Source organism: Strix uralensis, chromosome 1 (genome assembly GCF_047716275.1).
Source record: "Strix uralensis isolate ZFMK-TIS-50842 chromosome 1, bStrUra1, whole genome shotgun sequence".
Taxonomy (NCBI): Eukaryota; Metazoa; Chordata; class Aves; order Strigiformes; family Strigidae; genus Strix; species Strix uralensis.
This window is the reverse complement of record NC_133972.1, coordinates 142238486-142251289: the sequence shown is the minus strand read 5'-3', so window position 1 is coordinate 142251289 and position 12804 is coordinate 142238486. Positions and strand designations below refer to the sequence as shown.

The 12804-nt window shown below is 35.4% G+C and overlaps 1 protein-coding gene across 4 annotated transcripts in view; it reads right to left on the bottom strand.

Annotated features, from left to right (window-relative positions):
* Positions 1–275: 275 nt before the first annotated feature.
* The window catches only part of ZC2HC1A (zinc finger C2HC-type containing 1A), a 35622-nt gene continuing 23093 nt past the window's right edge, over positions 276–12804 (bottom strand). Inside the window, exons 8-11 of one of the 4 annotated variants that reach the window (XM_074883274.1) lie at positions 11182–11304; positions 6684–6791; positions 5908–6033; positions 276–5009 (exon numbers count right to left, since the gene is read on the bottom strand). In XM_074883274.1, coding sequence (XP_074739375.1) covers positions 4931–5009; positions 5908–6033; positions 6684–6791; positions 11182–11304 — 436 coding nt within the window. In that variant the 3' untranslated portion in view covers positions 276–4930. Of the gene's footprint in view, positions 6034–6683; positions 6792–11181; positions 11305–12804 lie in introns of all 4 variants that reach the window. The other 3 variants (XM_074883284.1, XM_074883293.1, XM_074883303.1) reach the window with 3 other exon arrangements.

The following is a 12804-nucleotide window of genomic DNA, read 5'->3' as shown; positions in this document are numbered from 1 at the left end:
TTAAATATCTGGTACACTGTATTTTTCAAGGTGACTGAGGAATCCAAATCTCATCTTGCAAGTCAATTAAAAAAACCCTATCCTTTGAAAAGAATAGCTATGTCATTTTCTCCCAACCACTAGAAGCCAGTGGATGGTCCTTGCATCAGGTCTGGTGTACATGAGTCCAAAGACATCACAGTATTCATAAGGCTGAAATGATGTTACCTATCCCTAAGCTATTTTATTTAAGACAATTTCACATTTGGCTACAAAAATACATGCATCACAAAAAGTTTTATTGGCATATTCACTTTATTGTTATGTTAACAGGTGGCAAATTAGCACTAGGTTGTGATTTACATTTATTAAAACAGAACTGACACTTTAAAATAAATATAATATACCAAATAAGATGCAAACAAACCCAGGAATTCTGCAGAAAAACACTGGATGGTCACAAACACAAATATTCAATGTACTGAGGGGCAAGGCAAACATAATAAATGCAATGCTGACAAAATTAATCACTTCAAACACATGAATGAACACTTCATTTAAAACCATGAAACATCAATAAACAAACTTATGAAGATACATACTAAGTATCATATGAAGGGTGAACACCAAGAGTTAGAGCAATCATATAAAGTAGGTATTGTAACAGTCGTGGAATACTCAGCACTTCACAGATCAGACCCAAATCCATTTATGCTTCTGCCAGAAATCCAAATGAAACTATGATAAACCATGCAGTACTATTTAGAACTTAAGTTTAATATTCAGCTATCTTAAACTGAGTATTTGATTTGCTGACTCAAAAGCTGATGTGCACATTGGGGAAACATGATTTCCCTATTGATTATTTTTATAAAGAAGAAACATCAATTAAGAGAAAATATGAATAAGCTGTTTTCTGGCAACATGAAATGGAATGAGGCTAAGTATGATCCTCCAGAAATGTGTATTCTGGAATGACATAAAAGACCAAACCCACCGAACTAGTATGCAAGAGTAATCTCTTATATTATGAATAATGGAAAGAAAATATCAACCAAGTAACTGCTGAATACAGCTATAGAATCTTTCACCTAACATTTCTTCCAACACTACAAATATGTAACCCAGACTTTCCTCAGTGAGTTGAAAAAAAAAACCCCACCAAAACCAGCAACAGAACCATCACAAGTTGACCTGAAAGGCAATAAAACTATTTTCACCAGTCACCAAAACCAATTTCACCAAAGATGAAAATTCTACCCTGTAATACAACCCATATAATTTATAGTTTACTCAAACTGAAAAGAATTGAAGTTGCAAAAAGTGCTCTTACAAAACACAAATGTGACAGCCAAGATAAAAAAAACACTTGTAACAAGTTTGTTCTTTGCACATATACAAAGTCTATGTGATGGGAACTAGCACTTCTTGCGAACTTTGCAATACATTGACAATACCATTTCATTTTATAATCAGAGTAATTACATAGCCTACATCAGTGTGCACTGCTACATGCTTTGTTTAATAGCATTTAAGCTACTACAGTCATATTTCCTCCCAGTGATTTGAAAAGCATGCATCACGAAACCGTTCTGTTCGCACACTGCGTTTCAGGCACTCTCGGTCGCAGTGGTGAATTAGGAGCTAGCAGTCTCTCTCAGGTGACAGAGAACTTCCACGACGCTTGAAGACCGGATCGGATCATAAAATGCATGTTGGAGTTACTAGCCTGTGAACCTCGCTGCTACCCGCGGCGGCGGTGGAAGAGCTGGAGCAGCCGCTGCCTGCGGCCGCAAGCGCCGGCGCAGCGCCCGGAGCACCATGGAGAGCTCCCGCTCCCGCGGCCGCTCCCGCCCCGGCAGCCCCGCGGCTTCAGCTCCGCCGAGCCACTCACGGGAGTTCAGGGGCACTCGGCGTCTCTTTGGTGAATTGGAAAGGTTCTGCCTAAATGTTCATTTCATAGGGGCAAGATGAGAAGGTGGTAAAGCACCTCCCCCTGCCCACTTCCCTGGAGTGCTGTGTAAGACTGAGGGTGTAATTATTCATAGAACCATATACTTAAGTTGCTGTATATTTAGATTCCAGTTCTGAAACTACCTAGGGTGTATCATGCATAAATATAAACCTGTGTAAGATACATCATATAAAGATTAGCCTTAGGCTATGTTGGTTTTACTACCGAAGCTGGTATTCTTCAAAACTCCATTGTACTTGTATCAGTATAGTTCCAGCGATCCTGCACTCCTTTCTGGCACAGAGATAACCCTTCTGTAACAGATATTCACAAAAGCAGAATAGGAATGCAAACAGCTTCAGGCCAGACCTCAAGAACAGCCTTCTCCTTGTTTGTTTATATGGAATCTACCTTTGACTTTTTTTTTTATTTTCTTTTTTTTAATTGAATGGAAGAACCATAGTAAGCACACTAGGAAGACAGAGCAGCAGGTAGTAAAAGAAAGTCTGTCAGAGAGTCAGACATTGGTATAGAAATCATTAAAGCAATGACATCAATGAATTTCACTTTAAATGGACAGTAACTACATTAGTCTACTGTCTGAGGCTTCACAATCCTCCAGTAGCATTCACTCCTGTTTTGTATCAGCTCTGCTTTAGTGAAACAACTTTTTACATTTGTGTAACTTATGAGTTCTCACAAAATACACATCTGCTCACATGCAGACCCTACAGGTATATATATATATATTCACACACACAAAGGACTGGAAAGACAGATGCTAAATGGAGTAATCATATAAACCTAATTTTACACATGATCTCTAAGGAATTTAGGCTTCTAAGTTAAATATCTGTCATCAGAGGACGACACTAGCTAAGTTTAGACACATCAGTGAAGTGCATCAGCAGTGCATAGTTCATCTAGGGGTTTTGTCTCACAATTATCAATATTTTGATTCTTGAGACATTTTGGAACACTCCCCTTTCAGTATATGTATTCATGTTTTTTCCTCCCATGAAAACCAAGGCATAAAGGCAGGGGGGAGGGCTAGGGCAAGAAGATTTGGAACTAGGTCATTAATACATTACAATTTGGGAACTTCCTGACACATGTAATACACCTAAAGATGTAAAATTCAGAGTCCATCTCCCTTAACAGTTTATTTTTTCTTTAAATATAAAAAACTTGTTCCCATATTCAGTTCTGCAGGGGCATTATGAAAACAAATCTACTGTTTCCTAACAACATTCCTCTAAGATGGAATTACAGTGATCTATGCTGATAACTTGCATAATACAGTCTATGGTCTGTAACATCAAGAGACTTTAGAAACCTATGTCATCCAGTAACAAAACCAGTTGATAAACTGGAAACATACTAGGCTTCTGATAGTCTCACTATACAGCAGTAGACTGCATAGTTAATTATATTTTCATTGCCTGCTCATATTTATTGTAGATTCAAACACATACACATTATCCAATGTTACTACCAACAGTCATTTACGTTTTATTAGACCTTCTCATAAGGACAAATTAAAAGCTCATGAAATATCTTTAAAATTCTTCTTTCAGTTTAGATTATTTCCCTGTCTAGTCCTTGCTATAAATCATAGAAGTGTAAATAAAGTAAGTGACATGTCACTTGAGTAATTTACTAAAGGCTGTAATGGAAGCAACGAGTTACACAAACAGCTCAAAAAGCAGAAATTATGGTAACTGTATGTGGATTGATTTGAAAGTAGGAAACCTGCCACCTACAATTCAAAGGAGAAACAGTAAGTTTTTTCTACAATTACAGCAATCCGGGAAAACCTGGAAGGTACTTATCTCTTTATGTTCTGATCAAACCTATTCTGGACTTGTGTCTTTGCTGCTGGGACACACAGCTTGCAGTGTGCAACATTCAGTCTGTTGGCGTCCATGGCCCAAGTTCAGGGCAAATTTTCTAAAGCAGGCTTATCTATGCAAAGGATGCAGGATTCCAATTTTTCCAAGTACAGATATGAATGTGCCAAAACATGGATGCTAGAACCTAAACTACCTAGAACATAATTTGGCTAAGATTTGTCAGTTCTAACTATCATACCAGTCATCCATCCTACCATGCTCAGGAGCCAGCTTATGCAAGTTATAATAAAACAAGACTACACTGAATGAAGTATAACTTCTAAAAATAATTTTGTATAAGAAGTGTAAGACAATTCCACACCATTGAACTAATTCTAAAACATCAATAGTTTGTGGCCTGCAACATGACTACATAAAGTCTCCTTAAATCTCTCCTCCTCTGAGACTGTTACTTGCTTTGGAGATGCTTTTCTTCAAAATAGGCCCCATTGATAGTAATCACAAGTTTTGAGAATGCAAACAATGATCATAACACTATCACGAACACTACATTCTATTTTGTATAAGCTACAAAGAAATTCTATGAACTGATACTAATGGTGTTTGTGAGCTGAAAGTAAACACTTCTGACAAGAAGAGTATATTTACTATGGGAAAGGCACAATTAAGTTCTTTCAGATTGTTCTTTCACGCATAACTAAGATGGTGCCAGTACTTCAAAGCAAAACTTCACAAAACAAATTACCACATTCAGATACAACTTAAGTGATTTGGCTTGTGAATGGTTTTAATATCCTCTGTAATTTATGAAAAAAACAGTAATAACTTCCAGGGCCTGACCCTTCTTCCCAACAAATTAACATGAAGTCTGTTACAAACTTCAAGAGACTGCTGTTCAGAACCCAAGAATATACAAAATTGCAAAAAAATACGTAAGGTATTAACACACAAACCCATGGAGCACACTTACTCCATTATGTACTCATATGTAAGCTGTGCTATTTGTACAGGAGTAAGAATAAAAAACAGTCACTACTTACATCAAGTTCCACTGCTCCAATACCATACATTTTTATGGAACTCCTTTTTTTTTTTTTGTTTTGGAATCATCAAGAGGGCTGTTTTCAAAATAAGAGTTCAACATTTAAGGTAGAATAAGCATAGACTTTGTCTCTCCTTCAGGAAATGAGGAAAGAGAAAAAAGGAGCAGGACCTTTGGAAACCTTTAAAGACAAAAAGCACAAAACTTTTAGATATGCTAGTCGTGGTGGAGCACAGGAGGAGGAAGACAAGCATTTCTGAACAAAAGGAACTTAATAAAATGACGATACCATATTTGTCCTTAGAAATACATAAAAATATCAATACGCTCTTATTGGAAAATAGAACACGGAAAGACACAAAATTCTTGCTTTTCTTCCTACATGTGAACAGAATTCTCAGGTAGTTTTTCCACTTTGATGCTTTCAAAAATCTTAGGAAGTAACTGGAAAGTCCAATTAGGATATTAATATTAAGAGTTTAAAGGGATCCAGACTTTTTGCACTTTTAACTAGGAATTTATAAGGAGTTCCTCATGTTGTTTTCACTTAGAACATAGCATCTAAGTAACTGTCCCATATGAAGGAAATGCCTCTACAGAGAAACTTTTGAAGCCCAAGTTCTTCATGGCTAGTTCCCTATGGGTAAGAGTTATCCTGCACAAGTGATTTAAATAATCCTTTATCTAGTAGGATTTACAAGAAAAATAACATTGAACCACTTCTGCTACCTAAGTTACTTAACACATTTTTACCTTAATTTTAAATATTTCCAACAGACATTAAAGAGTATTTCCTTGAATGGCACAGTTTTAGGTACCTGCTTTTTTTATATACAGTATATATATTTGTTTATAAATAACTGCATAACCAGAAGATCGCACTCAGAAAATTACAATATGATGTTTCAACATGTTTGCAGCATGAAGTTTAATAGGAAGGAGTGCTCTAGTTTTCCATGCAGCAGTATGTAGCAGATGCTTCTGATTTCTCATTTTCTTTTTGCTTTTAAGAATGTGTTCACACAACCATTCTTCGAATTCCACACTCACAGCAAAACTTCGCCCATTCCACTGGGTACCTTGTTCCACATTCATGGCAGAACTTTGATAACTGTACAGGTGAACTTCCTTCGCTGCTTTTTGAACTTCCTCCATTGACTGAGGATGCGTAGTCTCCACTGTCATACCCAATTTTACCATCAGACCTGAAAATCCCCAGATAAAGAACATTCTCTGTAACTGAATTCAGTGTAACTTGATGCAAAATTATTCTAATCCTTGCAGTGAATTACTGCTATTGTTACTGTCATTTTCATGCTTACACTTCCTATTTATTTACAGTGGTATACCTTATAACTCTACTTATATCCAGATACCCACCTTTCCTGCAAGAAAACAAAAAATGCCAACATTTTAGGAGCAGGACCAAATATCTGATTCACTACTTAGTTTTATCCTACCCTTTAATTTTTATTATCCTACCCTAAATTTTTATCCTACCCTTTAAAAGTACAGACAAAAATTTGTGTGCTTAGCATGCAGATTTCATTCAATTTCAAGTGAACCACTCACTTCCCATTTGAAAGACCATTCACTTTTTTTCAACAGATCCTAAGAGGCTTTTGACATTTCTAACGCTGCCTTCTGTGCACATCTGAGACAGCTGATGACAAAGGTCTTCTGTTAGATGATAAATATGCAAAACATATGGAGTATCTTAAACATGCCAAGTAATATTGACTATGAGTTATCTATTAACTGCAGAGAACAGTATTTTCCCCAAGTTCTTTTGTAATAAGTACTCCCCATTAATGAAGGCTCTATTGCTGAGAAAACCCACAAAGTTAAAAGCTACCTTGAGTAACTGTCTGAATTGCTGGTTTTCCTTTTGTTTGTTAGAGCACCTGTGCTCATGGTTCTTGCCACACTAGGAGGGGTTGATGTCCGTGTTTTTGTTGCACCTCTAAAACAAAATAAATATCTGATGTTTTATATATAGACACAGAAATATATACAAGAACATGCATTTACAAATAATATAAAAAAAATAGCTCAACAATCTACACATCAATTAATTGTATGAAAAATATAACTTATTTCCTACCAAAAGCAGACAGAAGAGCTTTGTCATGAACTTGGCATGGTTTGGAATGAATATGACCTGAATTTACAATGACAAACTAAATGGAACAGCAAGTCCCTTCCTGTTCATGTGTTTTACTTGCTATCCTACCAAAATACAGGTAGATCCTGCATTACTGGTTGTTTAGTATGGTCTAATGTCTACCTTGAGAGACTACAAGTCACTTTTTAGGACTAGCAGGGCTTTCAGAGAAATTGAGAGCAGCTGACTGCAGGTCTTAATAGTTTAAAAAAAATGTAGAAAGGATACCACAATCTCAATACTTTGTGTCCAGTATGAAGTGAGTCACATGATTTCTTTTTCTTCATAACCACAGACTTTTTTAGGATGCATACTTCTCAGAAAATGCTGTAAATCCTCTTTCTTCAAAGCATAAATATTATATTTATAAACATAAATAGAAGGAGGAGAGGAAGAAGTCTATCCTGCTGGGCATCAGGGCCTGATTTTTTTTCTAGCCTGTCACAGTGTTCTTAAAAACTTGGCTTCAATAGTATGACCACTTAGCTGTGAAAGCCGCTTTGCTCAAGACTCATGGGTTTTATGAGAAGCCAGTATGTGATGAATAGCTCATCCTAAACATACAGAACATCTCACTGCTTGCTTTGATGAGTAGAGAAACACCAGAATCCCCTGAAAAATCTGAGCAGCACTAAGAAAAAAAAAAGATAGGAAGGGGCATCCTTTTACCATCAGTGACCAAGGACAGAATTTTTCGTCACTGCTCAAAAGAATTACCATTCACTGGGATTTCTTCTTTGGCAAGACTTCAGTGACTATGACATCTTGTGCATCACCTACTAAGTTTTTCTGTTTTCATTCTTGAACACTGATGCATAAATGAAATTTAAGTTGGGACTGGCTCATGGCCATTAAAAAAAATGAAAACAAGACACCATTAAAAAAAATTAGTTCACCAAGAGCCCAATCAACAACAAAAACCTGTAAGTGATGATTTTTTTTCCTTCTCTTCAGAGGAACCTAACTGCTCCTTTCAGAATTATAAACAACTTAGTCTTGGTTTGGTTTTCAAAGTATATATAAGGAAATGCATTCAACTCCAGTAGCTTCAACTGCAACACTGGCACAACTGAGGAAGCATGTAATAACTCCTGAATTTTAGACACACTGCATAAAGCATTTCTTCCTTCATGATAAGAGAGTAGGCTAAAGATGGCTTTTCAGCTCTGTCCATCACTTTAAAAACTTCAGTGAAAAAGTGATCAAATTATTAAGCACAAAAGTGGATATCAGAAACTAAATTTAAATCAAGTGAAATTGTATCTAACGTATTCAAGTTCAACAAGAATGGCTTCTACATGCAACAGCTGGAGTGGAATCATCAAAGATTCTGGTTCACTGGGCAGAACACCAACCTCCTCCATTAGTTTTCCTGTCCGCCCACTTATTTATAGGAAGGAGATTCTTAAGATTGTTTTATTAAAAAAAAAAAACAACTTTGTAGACTGAAAAGCACTACATAAGTTATATCAGAATTAAAACCTATTAAAAGTTATGTCAGTCTTTCAGAAGTTACAGAGTTCCAGGATAAAAGTTACAAATCTAACTTAAATTACACTGTTACAAGTATGTACAACAGTACAGATGCTAAATACTCTATCTTTTATTATTTCCCCTATCTTGTCCATAATGGTAGGAGTCCTAGATGTTTGAAAAAAATTAACATGAAAAATTGTCCACTACTCTTTCCCGTATTTCATCTCTTCAGTTCTCTAAAACATGTGTAATACACCCTCATCCCACTAGGTGCTCTGAAAATTCACCTGATGCTTTAAATACTGGGTGTATACTAAAGAAATTTCCCAGAAATCAGCATCCTAAACCCATGATTTTTATTGTGTGTAGTACAGCATACAGGTCACTGCTTCAACCAGGGCAGGGATGGGGGTGGGGGGAAGTCAAAATATTGAAAAGCCACATTGAAAGTGCACTGTCCACCCTGTCTATTGCGGAAGGCAGAGTCCCATGAACAGATAAAACATCATTCAAGGTTTAACAGAATATATTAATTCTAAAATGTTTAAACATAGCTTTCTGCATAATTTCTGCAGATTTTTTCCCAATTAGTTTTCTAAAAATACAGAAAAAAACAAATCTATTTTCAGACTAGAAACTTTAGTATGAGTCTTATAATTAACTGCAATGATTTCTGCCATTGTTGATGAGTAAATCAACAGAAGTAGCAGGCTGTCACTGTCTATTACTTTATTCATCCCAGATCTACACATGTAATTAGCATCAGGCTTCATGTATATTTGATGACAAATCTTGAAATTGCATCCTTAAGTTGCAATCTGATCTCTAGAGACAGATGTCTTCCAACAAAGACAGACATTCCTGATTATCACAACTTTTGCCACCACAGCTTGATCTCTTCCAATCTGTCCAACCTCTGCTGCTTCTATCTACTTGTCCAGTTCTGTTGTTTTTTTCTGTTTTGTTGGATTGTTTTGGTTTTGCAAAGCTATATAAATCCCTAAGTGGTATCACGTGAAGTATTAATGGAGTCTGACAACAGATGCCACCTTAAACTCTTAAAATCTGGACACATCTTTGAAGATGTTTATTATACATTTTCAATTTCAAAAGAAATAAGATTGAAGAGGACTTCCCTTACTAAAGCAGCTCATGTTGTACATCTAGTTTAATTACCACTACTTGCAAAATGAAAAACTGAAAGAAATTTGTAAAAGCAGCTTGTCTTTTTCTATTTACGCATTCACAATATGGTTGGATTTTGCCACAAAATACTGAAATATTAAGTGCGCTTCCTAGACAGGGTGTTTTCAGATATTCTTGACAGCTATCACTGTCACCCACAACAGCTCATAGGTCTGTGCAAAACCATAAATAAGTTCCTTATGACTAATGGCATGCATGCCAAAGTCCAAACTTTTGCCATAAACAGTAACTAGCCACACTGCTATGTTGAATTTAACATAGCAGGCTAATAGCTATTCACATTTGTTGAATGCTGCTGGCATGTAAGTTATTGAATAACCTCCTGTAAGGAGGGCAGATTTAATTCATGAACTCAGTGGACATTTGAGTAAGAACAGTGATGTTAGGAAGAGCAGAATAAGTGCCTATATTCTTAAAGAAGTTCTCTCAAGAAAAAAAAATAATCATATCACTGCTCTATGGATAGGGTCTATTGTAAGCATATTTACTAACTCAATAAGCCAAATTTTCAACATCTTAGTAATATATTATAAAAAATTGACCTAATTTTTGATGGTTCACACGATTTATAGCTCTAACCAAACAAGCAAAACAACAACAATAAAATCTGTTTGTCTAAAAAGAGCTCCTCCCCCTTTCATTCCTTTTGCATCTTCAAATAGAAACACAAGTTAAAATATTTTGGCCATGTATCAAAGATACTTCAGCTTTGGTTACAACACTAAAACAGCAATAAGAGATTTAGACACAATTATACTATTTAAAGCATTACATTCCATGTACAAGCCACATAATTCACTACTAATTTATCTTTTGCAATATGCTTTAAGGTATTGTTTATGAAGGATCAGCCCATTTGAATTTGGCATCTTCCACATTATAATAAAGGGTTAATGACAATATAGTATCTATTTACCTTTTTTAAAGATTGGAATACCCTTTCTTTCAAATTTAGATCTTAAACTTGCTGAATATTCAGAAGCCTTTATATGAGATAAACTAGACTTAATAAAATACTTTACCAATCATTACAAAGTCTGTCTTGCTTACATTCTTGGACCACCATAGCTATCCTACAGAAGTAGGAGATAGATGACTAATTGACTTTAAGAGAATAAAATTACTTTGTCATAAAACACTTGCCTGTAAGGCAGATATCTGTACAGTTATCGGGCTTAAATGCTTACTTCAGCTTCACATCATGCAAAATCAGTTTTACCTCAGGTTTACAAAGATAGAAGTTCATTAGTCTTAGTCCATAATCACTCAGTGACAGCAGACATCAAATCTGAGAAAAGTTTTTGTCTTTCCTGTTCTACTATGAAGCCATTCACCTAGCATGAAACAGATACCTATACTAATTATATTATATACCCTTCTCCCATAACATTTATATTGAAGACACATGGGGCAGCAGATGTCTGTCAAGGTCACACTTTTACTATTCCAATGCTTTGGAGGAACATTTCTGCAAAACAGATAAGCCACGCTGATTTGTAATACTTACTTCTTTATAGGCAACAACTCATTTGGTCTTTTGACGGTACTGTCTGTTTTTGTATCACTGTCATAAAACCTTTGCACATTTCTTCCAGTTCGCAGTGGTGGGCCTAACTTGTCCATCTTACTACTAAAATATATAAAGGAGTACTCATAAGGAGATTGCTAGATTGCTACTCAAATTATTGCAAAAAAATTAAAGTACTCACAATTAAATATTATATTCCCAAAGAATTCCCATTGACTAAAAAAAAAAATATGTACAAATCAGACTTTAATAATCCAGAAAACAAAAGGGTTCTTCTTACTTTAAAGAAGAGAGGATTTCATATACTTGTATTTGGATTAGGTTTCCAATGTATTTTTTTTAATTCTTTTTTAAAAAAACCAAAAACCTAATGCCAGTTATCCTCACAATCTGCACAATGCAATACACAGAGGCAATACTTTAATACTTTATTATTATGGGTAACATTTCCAAATGAAAAAGAATAAACAAAAAAATCAAATTTTAAAATATTAAACAATTAAAGTTTTAAAAACCCCCACCAAAATAAAACACATCACCATCCCTCCCACACATCATCACAAGGAGAATTGTAGTTTTTGAGAAATCACAACTTACGTTAGAAAAATTAGGTCAAGTGAAGTTCTGTGTTTTTATCATCTTAAACCATACAGCAAAACCTGCAAAAAGCCCACTGTATCTCCTTCCCTAATTCAATAATGTAGCTGACGTTTCTTCTCAAAGCCTAGTAACTTAAGTCTTAACTGGAAAACGATGACACTTACAGTATTTTTATTGATCTTTCTGAAATTAAAGAACTATAAACAAACCAATCAAGATTAATGGAAACATCTGGGTAGCTGAAGCTTAACTATTCTGTAAGTCTCCCACCCCTAAAGAGAAGTCATAAGGAAAAAACAAACAAGCAAAGCCAACAAAACACCCACCCCCTCACACTGAGAGAAATAATTTCTTAAAATTAGTGTGCAGTTTTCCAATTCTTGTCATACAACCTTAATAAACTACAATGCCAGCAAAATTGCTAAACAACTAATTGCTGCCAAGAAAACATTATTTTCAATACAGCTTTTAATATACTAAAAAAAAAAAAAAAAAGAGCTCTTTTGTATCTCCAACACCCATGTCATACTACTTTTAATATGATGTTATTGTAGAAGGAATATGAAAAGGCACAGTACTATGAAGTTTGCAATGTAATTTGGTTTTTGGGAAGCTTCTGCTGTGAACCTTGCAACCCGCATTACATCTCTGAAGCATGAAAGGAAATGTCCCCATAAGGAACAAAAATTCAACAATGTTAAATGATATTCATTCATTATAAAGTCAGCAGGGAACACTGAGATTTTAGTCTTGACAATTTAGCCCCAAATAATGCAGGCTATAAGATAAGTTCCTCTAGAGTTACACTTCCCACTCCTCCCAAACAGATATTCTAGCTCAAACTAATTACCTCCGGAAATGCTTAATCAATTCCTGTTTGACCAAATGCACACTCTTTATATATTTCCCAAGGACTGAGAAGCAAGACTGAGGTCTTCTGACACTAAAGACACACACTCTAACCTATCATGATTTTCTTAGCTCTTTTCTGAACCTTTAAGA